General features: G+C 31.1%; 1 protein-coding gene across 1 annotated transcript in view; it reads right to left on the reverse strand.

Moving 5' to 3' along the window:
• LOC145689489 (A-type potassium channel modulatory protein KCNIP1) overlaps positions 1-12,455 on the reverse strand; it is a 398,897-nt gene that overhangs the window by 44,891 nt on the left and 341,551 nt on the right. Inside the window, exon 3 of the mRNA XM_081763662.1 lies at positions 10,497-10,567. Within this exon, the coding sequence (XP_081619788.1) occupies positions 10,497-10,567 (71 nt within the window). The remainder of the gene's footprint in view (positions 1-10,496; positions 10,568-12,455) is intronic.

A 12,455-nucleotide genomic window follows, 5' to 3' on the forward strand; every position in this document is an offset into this window, starting at 1 on the left:
TTTAAACAGCAGGCGGTCTATTGTTGCGACCCGCACCAAATACGCTCGAGCTGACGTTTTCTCAGCGACTTTTTGGTTTCGCGTTTATGATTAGCCATCTACATTTAAATACATGGTCAGCGTATTCCAAGAGTACGCATGAGCAATAAATACGCTTTGCGATCGCCTCAGAGAGCCGGGTACTAATATATGTTAACTAAAGGCCCTCCAGGTTTTTAAGTAACAAAAATAATTGAAGCTATTATTTATATATTTTTGAAAGTTTATAGTAAACTCATGATATACCTATCATAGTCGAAGTTCTGGTTGCCCCCCTCCCAATTGTTACCACCTAGATCCGCCTCTGACTACTTATTAAAATGTATATCTCAAACTCAGGGTGAAGGCAAAATGTCTCTCCTCCTGCAGCCCTAAATGACGTCCCTGAGTTTACATAAATAAGATATTGAAAGAGAGGATGAAATATTCGGAGAGAAATTAAGAGTAATACCATGTCTAAATTTTGGAAAAGGATAGGAGATTTTTAATCGACGTTAATTCTCAAAACAACCAATGAACTTTTCTGATTGATAGCGTGTGAAGAAGACAAATTAATAATTTAATCGAATGGAGCAAAGAAGTTGATGGAAAGTAATTTTTCTCTTCTCCAGCAACGAATAGAGTACTTGGGATTAATGTTACGCAAATTTCGTTCATATTATTATTATTATTTTGTAAGCTCAATATTTTACCGGTAGTTTTCATTTCATTTCATATTTTTACTACCAGAAAACTCCTCTTTAAAAGAACTAATTTTGTTTAAATTTCAAGAAGTGTTTAATTTAATTAGAAACTCATTAACTATTTTTCAGACAAAGGGTTTCCACGAAAAGTACTGTGAATCATGTTACATCTTAACCCTACAATATTTTCTGTGAAAAAGTAGTTTTGCAAACGGAAACAAAAATGTGTAACGGAAGTACCGGTACACTTAATAGCGCCATTTATGTGGAAACTGTGGAATTACAACCAGCTTCGAACGTTCCCAATCTCGTTCAACATGCATTAGCAACTACATACCGTCATGTAGGAAAACATAGATCATTTACCACTATGACCATATCTGTCCCACTATGCATTGTAGGTTAAAGAAGGAACTTCAGGAAATTAGGTCCTTTTGATATTGCATTAATCAATTGGTATCCAGTTTGGTGGTATTTAACAGTGACATTTTTATGTAGTATCATTAATAATACCTTTCGAATTGAGGTTATATTAATTATTTCCAACTTTTGTTATTCTTGTAACATATAATAAGTCCTTCGCGACACCCGGATTACCCTAGCAGACATTGCTACAATAAATAGAATTTATAAACAGGGTTGCCAGCAACACCTAAAATTAAATACCATATAGTGCTGTGTTCATTATTCGACATACATAAAACAAATAAAAATAAGAAGCCATATATCAAAATTTAAAAATGTACCTACTGAAACGAGATTTAAATAAGGATTATACAAATAGAAGGTGATTGTTAGACAGCATTATGGAAAAGTAATTTAAAAACAGAAAAAGCAATTCACAAGTGATCTAAGTTAAATCGTTATCTAAATTATATACTATTAATCTATATAAAGCCCTCTTTAATTAACACCCACGTAGAAAGTGGGGGCGTCACATGAAAAGACCAAAAATAGGAGGCATTGTCAAAAATACTTTTATACATTCACTTTTAACTAGTTTATCATTTAGGACCTATAAACCGGAATTGATCTTATGAAAATCGTAATTCCAAATTTACATTATTAATCTACATTGAGCCCGCTTTATTTAATACACACTTAGAATGTGGGGATGTCATGCCAAAAGACCAATAATACGAGGCATTGTCAAAAATACTTTTATACATTCACTTTTAACTAGTTTATCATTTAGGCCCTATAAACCGGAAGTGACCCTACGAAAATCGTAAATCCAAATTTACATTATTAATCTACATAAAGCCCGCATTATTTAACCCCCACTTAGAATGTGCGGACGTAATGCCAAAAGACCAAAAATACGAGGCATTGTCAAAAATAATTTTATACATCCAGTTTTAACTAATTTATCTTTCAGGATCCATAAACCGGAAATGACCTTACTACTCTCGTAAATTCAAATTTACATTATTAATATACATAAAAACCGGTTTAATTAATAGCCAATTGAAACGTGGGGACATTATGCCAAAAGACCGAAAATACGAGGCATTTTCAAAAATAATTTTATACATTCAGTTTTGAGTAGTTTATCTTTTAGAACCTATTATGCGAAAGTGACCTTACGAAAACCTTAATTTCAAATTTACATTATTAATCTACATGAATCCCACGTTAATTAATACCCACTTAGAATGCGGGGTGTCATGCCAAAAGACCAAAAATACGAGGCATTTTCAAAAATAATTTTTACTTCAGTTTTAAATAGTTTATCTTTTAGGACCTATAAACCGGAACTGGCCTTACGGAAATCGTAATTCCAAATTTACATTATTAATCTACATAAAGCCCTATTTAATTAGCACTCAGTTACAATGTGGGGACGTCATGTCAAAGACCGAAAATGCAAGGCATTCCGAAAAATAATTTTAAACATTAAGTTTTAACTAGTTTATCTTTTAGGACCTATAGATCGGAAATCACCTTACGATAATCGTAATTCCAAATTTATATTATTTATCTACGTAAGTTCCTCTGTAATTGAGAGTCATTTAAGGTTTGAGGACGTAATAAGAAAGGACCCAAAATACATGTCGTTGAAAAAAAAAATTATACTCACTCAACTGCTTTATCATTAGAGACTTCTGAAGTACAGGTAATCCTACATGAATGTTAATACTAAATTTACCGTGTAAATCAGGATAAAGCCCCTTGTAACCGCCACCCAGTTAGAATGTATTGACCTCATTATAAATAAACATAATACGAGGTGTTGCTCTATACTTTCAATTCCTGTGTTTCAGCTTCTTTATAATTTGAGATATCTAAACTAGAAGTGGTCTTAGGTGAATTGTAATACAGATTGTACAGTTTAGTCCACATAAAAGGCACTCTTATTGTCACCCAATAAGAATATGAGGATGTCATTATAAGTAAACAAAATACAAGGCGTTGTTAAAAGTAATTTTATACTTTCAGGTTAAAGTCCTTTATCATCTCAGACATCTAAACTAGAACTGATCTTAGATGAATAATATATATATATTATACAATTTTGATTTACATTAGCCTACTCTAATTGGCATAAACTCAGATGTGAGAACGTCATTTAAGCAAACAAAACATGAGGTGTCTCCACTCCTCGTACGAGAAAAATAAATTTTAATGAGCTCTACCTTTATGCCCAAGGGATTCAGAGGTTTGCACATCCTTTTATAATAATGGCAACTGTACCCCTCTTTCTTCCTTTTGTTCAAATAACAACAAAAAAAAAAAAAAAAAACGCTCAAATACCTGTTTCTTATTATTTTAAATGAAAGACCAAATACCCAATTTCTTGTCTCTAGACATAAGGGATTCTTATATGCATTTATTTTATTATGATAATTGCAATCCCCCACTTGTTTTGGTCGCGTGTTCAATTTTCTCTGGAGAGCACAAAAATAAAATTTCAACATTCGTTTCCATTAATCACTCGTTTTCTTTATCCTAAATGACATATCCGTAGGACATCAAACTAATAATAAATAATTTTGCATCCCTTTTTCTTCCCATCTGTTTTCTTTCCTTTCGAATCAAAATATCAAATAACAAAGAAATGGGTGTCATTTTAAATCAAAAGTCTAAATACCAAATTAAATATCTCTAGTCTTAAGTGATTTCGAGATATGAACATCTTACTGTTATAACTGTAGCCCCGCCGCTGCACCCATCCACGTTGAATTTCCGAAAACCCATTCTTGGTGGTACCTTACGGCACTACTCCTATGTGCTGTCTAAATTTAAATTTTCTAGATTAAGTAGTTTCAGTTAAGCATTCTTCAGTCAGTCAGGACTTCTTTCATCTATAGAGATAAAGGAATATTTTGACGTAATTATTTTTTAAATTTCTACTTTGCAGTAAACTAACATTATTGTACTCCTAGTTAATAAAGGGAGCGCGGTGGCTCAGTGGTAGAGCGTTCACCTCCGGTGCTTGGGGTCCCTGGTTCGATCCCAGCTCGCGCCGTGTGGACTTTGTGGTGGACAAACACCGTGCACGTGGGTTTTCTCGGTTCTCCCATTTCCTCCCACTTTCGTCATTCAACCATTTCACTCATCTCTAATCATCACCGTCTCCTTTAGCCTAACCGGCATAACCGTGGACGTAAAACTTAAAGATTTCATTCTCGATATCGATATTTACAAAATGCATATTTTTATTCTTTTGACATGACGTACCCACAATCGCAGTGATCGTTGTTTAAAGAAGGCTTTATCTAGATTAATAATGTAAATTTGGAATTACGATTTTCGTAAGGTCACTTCCGGTTTATAGGTCCTAAAATGATAAACTAGTTTAAACTCAATGTATAAAATCATTTTTTTTACAGTGTCTCGTATTTTCGGCTTTTTGGCATGACGTCCCCACATTCTATGTAGGTGTTAATTAAAGCCGGCTTTATGTAGATTAATAATGTAAATTTGGAATTACGATTTTCGAAAGGTCACTTCCGGTTTTTAAGTCCTAAATGATAAACTAGTTAATATTGAATTATATATTTTTTTAAATGCCTCATAGTTTTGGTCTTTTGGCATGACATCCGCACATTCTAACTGGGTGTTAAATAAAAAGGGATTAACAAGGGATTAATAACGTAAATTTGGAATTACGATTTTCGCAAAGTCCCTTCCGGTTTTTAAGTCCTAAATGATAAACTAGTTAATACTGAATTATATATATATTTTTAAATGCCTCGTAGTTTTAGTCTTTTGGCATGACATCCGCACATTCTAACTGGGTGTTAAATAAAAAGGGATTAAAAAGGGATTAATAACGTAATTTTGGAATTACAATTTTCGCAAAGTCACTTCCGGTTTTTAAGTTCTAAATGATAAACTAGTTAATATTGAATTATATATATATATTTTAAATGCCTCGTAGTTTTTGTCTTTTGGCATGACATCCGCACATTCTAACTGGGTGTTAAATAAAAAGGGATTAATAACGTAAATTTGGAATTACGATTTTCGCAAAGTCACTTCCGGTTTTTAAGTCCTAAATGATAAACTAGTTAATATTGAATTATATATATATTTTTAAATGCCTCGTAGGTTTGGTCTTTTGGCATGACATCCGCACATTCTAACTGGGTGTTAAATAAAAAGGGATTAACAAGGGATTAATAACGTAAATTTGGAATTACGATTTTCGCAAAGTCCCTTCCGGTTTTTAAGTCCTAAATGATAAACTAGTTAATACTGAATTATATATATATTTTTTAAATGCCTCGTAGCTTTGGTCTTCTGGCATGACATTAGCACATTCTAACTGGGTGTTAAATAAAAAGGGATTAAAAAGGGATTAATAACGTAATTTTGGAATTACAATTTTCGCAAAGTCACTTCCGGTTTTTAAGTCCTAAATGATAAACTAGTTAATATTGAATTATATATATATATATTTTTAAATGCCTCGTAGTTTTGGTCTTTTGGCATGACATTAGCACATTCTAAGTGGGTGTAAAATAAAAAGGGATTAATAACGTAAATTTGGAATTACGATTTTCGCAAAGTCACTTCCGGTTTTTAAGTCCTAAATGATAAACTAGTTTATATTGAATTATATATATATTTTTAAATGCCTCGTAGGTTTGGTCTTTTGGCATGACATCCGCACATTCTAACTGGGTGTTAAATAAAAAGGGATTAAAAAGGGATTAATAACGTAAATTTGGAATTACTATTTTCGCAAAGTCACTTCCGGTTTTTAAGTCCTAAATGATAAACTAGTTAATATTGAATTATATATATATATATTTTTAAATGCCTCGTAGGTTTGGTCTTTTGGCATGACATCCGCACATTCTAACTGGGTGTTAAATAAAAAGGGATTAAAAAGGGATTAATAACGTAAATTTGGAATTACGATTTTCGCAAAGTCACTTCCGGTTTTTAAGTCCTAAATGATAAACTAGTTAATACTGAATTATATATATATTTTTTAAATGCCTCGTAGCTTTGGTCTTCTGGCATGACATTAGCACATTCTAACTGGGTGTTAAATAAAAAGGGATTAAAAAGGGATTAATAACGTAATTTTGGAATTACAATTTTCGCAAAGTCACTTCCGGTTTTTAAGTCCTAAATGATAAACTAGTTTATATTGAATTATATATATATTTTTAAATGCCTCGTAGTTTTGGTCTTTTGGCATGACATCCGCACATTCTAACTGGGTGTTAAATAAAAAGGGATTAAAAAGGGATTAATAACGTAAATTTGGAATTACGATTTTCGCAAAGTCACTTCCGGTTTTTAAGTCCTAAATGATAAACTAGTTAATATTGAATTATATATATATATATTTTTAAATGCCTCGTAGGTTTGGTCTTTTGGCATGACATCCGCACATTCTAACTGGGTGTTAAATAAAAAGGGATTAAAAAGGGATTAATAACGTAAATTTGGAATTACGATTTTCGCAAAGTCACTTCCGGTTTTTAAGTCCTAAATGATAAACTAGTTAATACTGAATTATATATATATTTTTTAAATGCCTCGTAGCTTTGGTCTTCTGGCATGACATTAGCACATTCTAACTGGGTGTTAAATAAAAAGGGATTAAAAAGGGATTAATAACGTAATTTTGGAATTACAATTTTCGCAAAGTCACTTCCGGTTTTTAAGTCCTAAATGATAAACTAGTTTATATTGAATTATATATATATATATTTTAAATGCCTCGTAGTTTTTGTCTTTTGGCATGACATCCGCACATTCTAACTGGGTGTTAAATAAAAAGGGATTAATAACGTAAATTTGGAATTACGATTTTCGCAAAGTCACTTCCGGTTTTTAAGTCCTAAATGATAAACTAGTTAATATTGAATTATATATATATATATTTTTAAATGCCTCGTAGGTTTGGTCTTTTGGCATGACATCCGCACATTCTAACTGGGTGTTAAATAAAAAGGGATTAAAAAGGGATTAATAACGTAAATTTGGAATTACGATTTTCGCAAAGTCCCTTCCGGTTTTTAAGTCCTAAATGATAAACTAGTTAATACTGAATTATATATATATTTTTTAAATGCCTCGTAGCTTTGGTCTTCTGGCATGACATTAGCACATTCTAACTGGGTGTTAAATAAAAAGGGATTAAAAAGGGATTAATAACGTAATTTTGGAATTACAATTTTCGCAAAGTCACTTCCGGTTTTTAAGTCCTAAATGATAAACTAGTTTATATTGAATTATATATATATATATTTTAAATGCCTCGTAGTTTTTGTCTTTTGGCATGACATCCGCACATTCTAACTGGGTGTTAAATAAAAAGGGATTAATAACGTAAATTTGGAATTACGATTTTCGCAAAGTCACTTCCGGTTTTTAAGTCCTAAATGATAAACTAGTTAATATTGAATTATATATATATTTTTAAATGCCTCGTAGGTTTGGTCTTTTGGCATGACATCCGCACATTCTAACTGGGTGTTAAATAAAAAGGGATTAAAAAGGGATTAATAACGTAAATTTGGAATTACTATTTTCGCAAAGTCACTTCCGGTTTTTAAGTCCTAAATGATAAACTAGTTTATATTGAATTATATATATATTTTTAAATGCCTCGTAGGTTTGGTCTTTTGGCATGACATCCGCACATTCTAACTGGGTGTTAAATAAAAAGGGATTAAAAAGGGATTAATAACGTAAATTTGGAATTACTATTTTCGCAAAGTCACTTCCGGTTTTTAAGTCCTAAATGATAAACTAGTTAATATTGAATTATATATATATATATTTTTAAATGCCTCGTAGTTTTGGTCTTTTGGCATGACATTAGCACATTCTAAGTGGGTGTAAAATAAAAAGGGATTAATAACGTAAATTTGGAATTACGATTTTCGCAAAGTCACTTCCGGTTTTTAAGTCCTAAATGATAAACTAGTTAATATTGAATTATATATATATTTTTAAATGCCTCGTAGGTTTGGTCTTTTGGCATGACATCCGCACATTCTAACTGGGTGTTAAATAAAAAGGGATTAAAAAGGGATTAATAACGTAAATTTGGAATTACTATTTTCGCAAAGTCACTTCCGGTTTTTAAGTCCTAAATGATAAACTAGTTAATATTGAATTATATATATATATATTTTTAAATGCCTCGTAGTTTTGGTCTTTTGGCATGACATTAGCACATTCTAAGTGGGTGTAAAATAAAAAGGGATTAATAACGTAAATTTGGAATTACGATTTTCGCAAAGTCACTTCCGGTTTTTAAGTCCGAAATGATAAACTAGTTAATATTGAATTATATATATATTTTTAAATGCCTCGTAGGTTTGGTCTTTTGGCATGACATCCGCACATTCTAACTGGGTGTTAAATAAAAAGGGATTAAAAAGGGATTAATAACGTAAATTTGGAATTACGATTTTCACAAAGTCAATTCCGGTTTTTAAGTCCTAAATGATAAACTAGTTAATATTGAATTATATATATATATATATATATATATATATATATATATATATATATATATATATATATATATATATATATATATATATATATATATATATATATATATATATATATTAAATGCCTCGTAGCTTTGGTCTTTTGGCATGACATTCGCACATTCTAACTGGGTGTTAAATAAAAAGGGATTAGAAAGGGATTAATAACGTAAATTTGGAATTACGATTTTCGCAAAGTCACTTCCGGTTTTTAAGTCATAAAAAATAAAGTAGTTAATATTGAATTATATATATATATATATATATATATATATATATATATATATATATATATATATATATATATATATATTTAAATGCCTCGTAGTTTTGGTCTTTTGGCATGACATCCGCACATTGTAACTGGGTATTAAATAAAAAGGGATTAATAATGTAAATTTGGAATACGATTTTCGCAAAGTCACTTCCGGTTTTTAAGTCCTAAATGATAAACTAGTTAATATTGAATTATATATATATTTTTAAATGCCTCGTAGCTTTGGTCTTTTGGCATGACATTAGCACATTCTAACTGGGTGTTAAATAAAAAGGGAGTAAAAAGGGATTAATAACGTAAATTTGGAATTACGATTTTCGCAAAGTCAATTCCGATTTTTAAGTTCTAAATGATAAACTAGTTAATATTGAATTATAAAATTATTTTTCAACATGCTTCGTATTTTTGGCTTTTTGGCATGACGTCCTCACATTCTAAGTGCAGGTTAATTAAAGAGGGCTTTATGTAGATTAATAATGTAAATTTGAAATTGGGATTTTCGTAAGGTCACTTCCGGTTTATAGGTCCTAAATGATAAACTAGTTAAAACTGAATGTATAAAATTATTTTTGACAATGCTCATATCTTTGGTCTTTTCGTGTGACGCCCCCACATTCTACGTGGGTATTAATTAAAGAGGGCTTTATATAGATTAATAGTATATAATTTAGATAACGATTTAACTTAGATTACTTGTGAATTGCTTTTTCTGTTTTTAAATTACTTTTTCATAATGCTGTGTAATAATCACCATCTATTTGTATAATCCTTATTCAAATCTCGTTTCAGTAGGTACGTTTTTAAATTTTGATATATGGCTTCTTATTTTTATTTGTTTTATGTATGTCGAATAATGAATACAGCACCTTCTGGTATTTAATTTTAGGTGTTGCTCGCAACCCTGTTTATAAATTCTATTTATTGTAGCAGATGTCTACTAGTGTAACCTGGGTCTTCGCGACAAACTGTTCGAAATCGGTACATTAAATTTCCTAACGAGATTTAATTGGTTCGACATTACTATATCAATTGTGTACACATTTCCTAATTATCTATCCAAGTAGTGTTTATTTTAATGCAGCTTTAGTATATTTGTTTTTGTTTATTTGTTGAAGTTAAGCTTTATTTTTCAGCACCGAGACTATGAGAAGCATGGATCTACAGTTTAAGGTGGATCCAAACCATCCTAATACGTTCATTTTTTCAATGCTTTCCCATCGGGGAAATAGAACCCAAGACTACCTAGCATAGCACTAGACCAGAGAAGACGGTTAGTATATTTATAGTTCATATAAAACCATAGCTACATTTTTTACTAATTCAAAATGGTCTTGTAATAGTTTTCAACTTAACGATTCAATTTGACAGTGACGAATAATAATAAAACTACGTTCGTGTTAATTGAAATACTGTAACGTTTAACAGGTTAACTACGTGATGATGATTTTTTCATATCGTCTAATTGATTCTTTGTTTTTAAACGCTAAAAAGAAGAAAGAAAGCAAAATTATTAAAGATGAATCTTACCCTAAAACTAATAGCACCATTACTATTCACATCGAAGGCCTTAAAAACGTAATGAGCGTATAAACTGGAATCTGGAAAGAAAGAAACAAAATATTAGACTTAATAGCAAAATCAATAAATCATTTATATTAAACATGTAGGGGAGAATGAAGGATGTTGGAACAGGGGCAGATTTCAATAAGGATATTAACTCATATTGCGAAGACACACAAGCACAAACTTGTCATTGTTATATGCACACTTTGTAAGGAAATAAAAATGTGATTGATTGTTGATGTCTGTGAATACTTCAGTGAAATAAGGGCAATTTGTGTTTAAGCCAACTAAGTTTATTTTTCACATGTTTTTCTTTCACTTACAATGGTTCAACTTAGTCCTGTTGCAGAGCGTTTTCAAATCTTGCAATCTTGGTTTAACGCATTTCCCGACGCGTACGATGAAGAAATTTTGCATAGCGACTAAATTGGGTGACAATACAATATTCCATTGCTACTTTTATGTATTCTGTATACCTGCTTAATTAATTGGTCTCTACTAACTGTATATCTTATTCCGTTATGCAACCTAAATGCTCTGGAGCAGTGTTCGTAGGTATTGTGAAGAAAATCTCCCTCAACTGACTTAAAATTTCCCTTTTGCTATCAAATTTTCCCTAATTTCTGGAGCATCCAGTTCCTATGTCAGACGTTATGTAATAAGATGAATTTCGTCATATTCAAGAAAGTGCTAAGCACATTTATTTTATTCATTTGCTTCTTGCTTTTACTTTTTTAAAATTCTTAACTTTTTTTTAACAAAAAGACACACGAATATACCCAGCCAACGATGGGTGCAATTATACTACTTTGAACACACATACCACAAACTATTGCTATTGTTTGGTTTACTTCTGAAGAACAAAGAAAAATGTAAGCAATTATACTAATCAATCAGTCAGCCTGAAAATTTCCCTGCATTTTCACGTTTTATCGAAAAATTACCTTTTTCGTTTTTTGCTAAATTTACCTACAAATTTTTCTAGATTATGGAAATTTCCCTCGAACTACGAACACTGATTTTGAATCGAAGACCATGCGTTGAAGACCACTCCTACACCAACAACTTTTTTAACTCGGCAACTTGCCTCGGCGTTTAACATCTGACAATGCAGGTAGCGACATCTATTAGCATAAATGTTTATTATTAGAATTAGCGAGTCGGACAGACCAAGACATTTCCCATTTATTATAAAGATTGAAAGCTAAACATTAAAAAGAAAATTTTCATTATTCAAAATTGTTAATATTGTTTATGATCATTGTTAATTTATAAATTTCTTTCTTGAAAAATCAAGAATCGAACAGTTGCTAAGTATTATGTTTCTTTTATTTGTGCGGTATGGTTAAACGTAGTGTGTACAGGTAAGTATCCCCACTTTTTTTTTCTAGTAGCGTTGAGGTTAAAAATTTTACTAGGAATACAGAAGGGTCTGTGTACAAGAACTAGCATGAATTTGCGTAATATGCTAGTTTGGAACTTGGTTATTAAGATTACTTAGGGGCAACAAAGGGAAGGGGAACAGCGCCCTGGAATAAATTCCTCTATGAAAAGGAAGCTTCGATGTTGTTTACCTTAATGGTATCTTCCTCAGGTTCCATTCCCCTTTGTAATTTGCAGGCCATGGGCGCTGAGGGCCTTTATGCAATCAATTGGCATCTTCTCAGGCCCGGCAAATTTCCGAAAGATGCTTATATACTTAATAAATGTAAGAAAAAAGGAATTATAAACGCTATTCCTTGAACTAGATAGTTATCTTTAAATAGTGCGTAACATATAAGGGAAAAAACATTTTTAAAAAGTTTAACCTTCAGTTGAATAATAATAATAATAATAATAATAATAATAATAATAATAATAATAATAATAATAACTAACTAACTAACTAACTCTATGACCTATGGAAACCGGAGGTTCAATGTC

Source organism: Thermobia domestica, chromosome 1, assembly GCF_964235325.1.
Source record: "Thermobia domestica chromosome 1, izTheDome1.hap1.1, whole genome shotgun sequence".
Taxonomy (NCBI): domain Eukaryota; kingdom Metazoa; phylum Arthropoda; class Insecta; order Zygentoma; family Lepismatidae; genus Thermobia; species Thermobia domestica.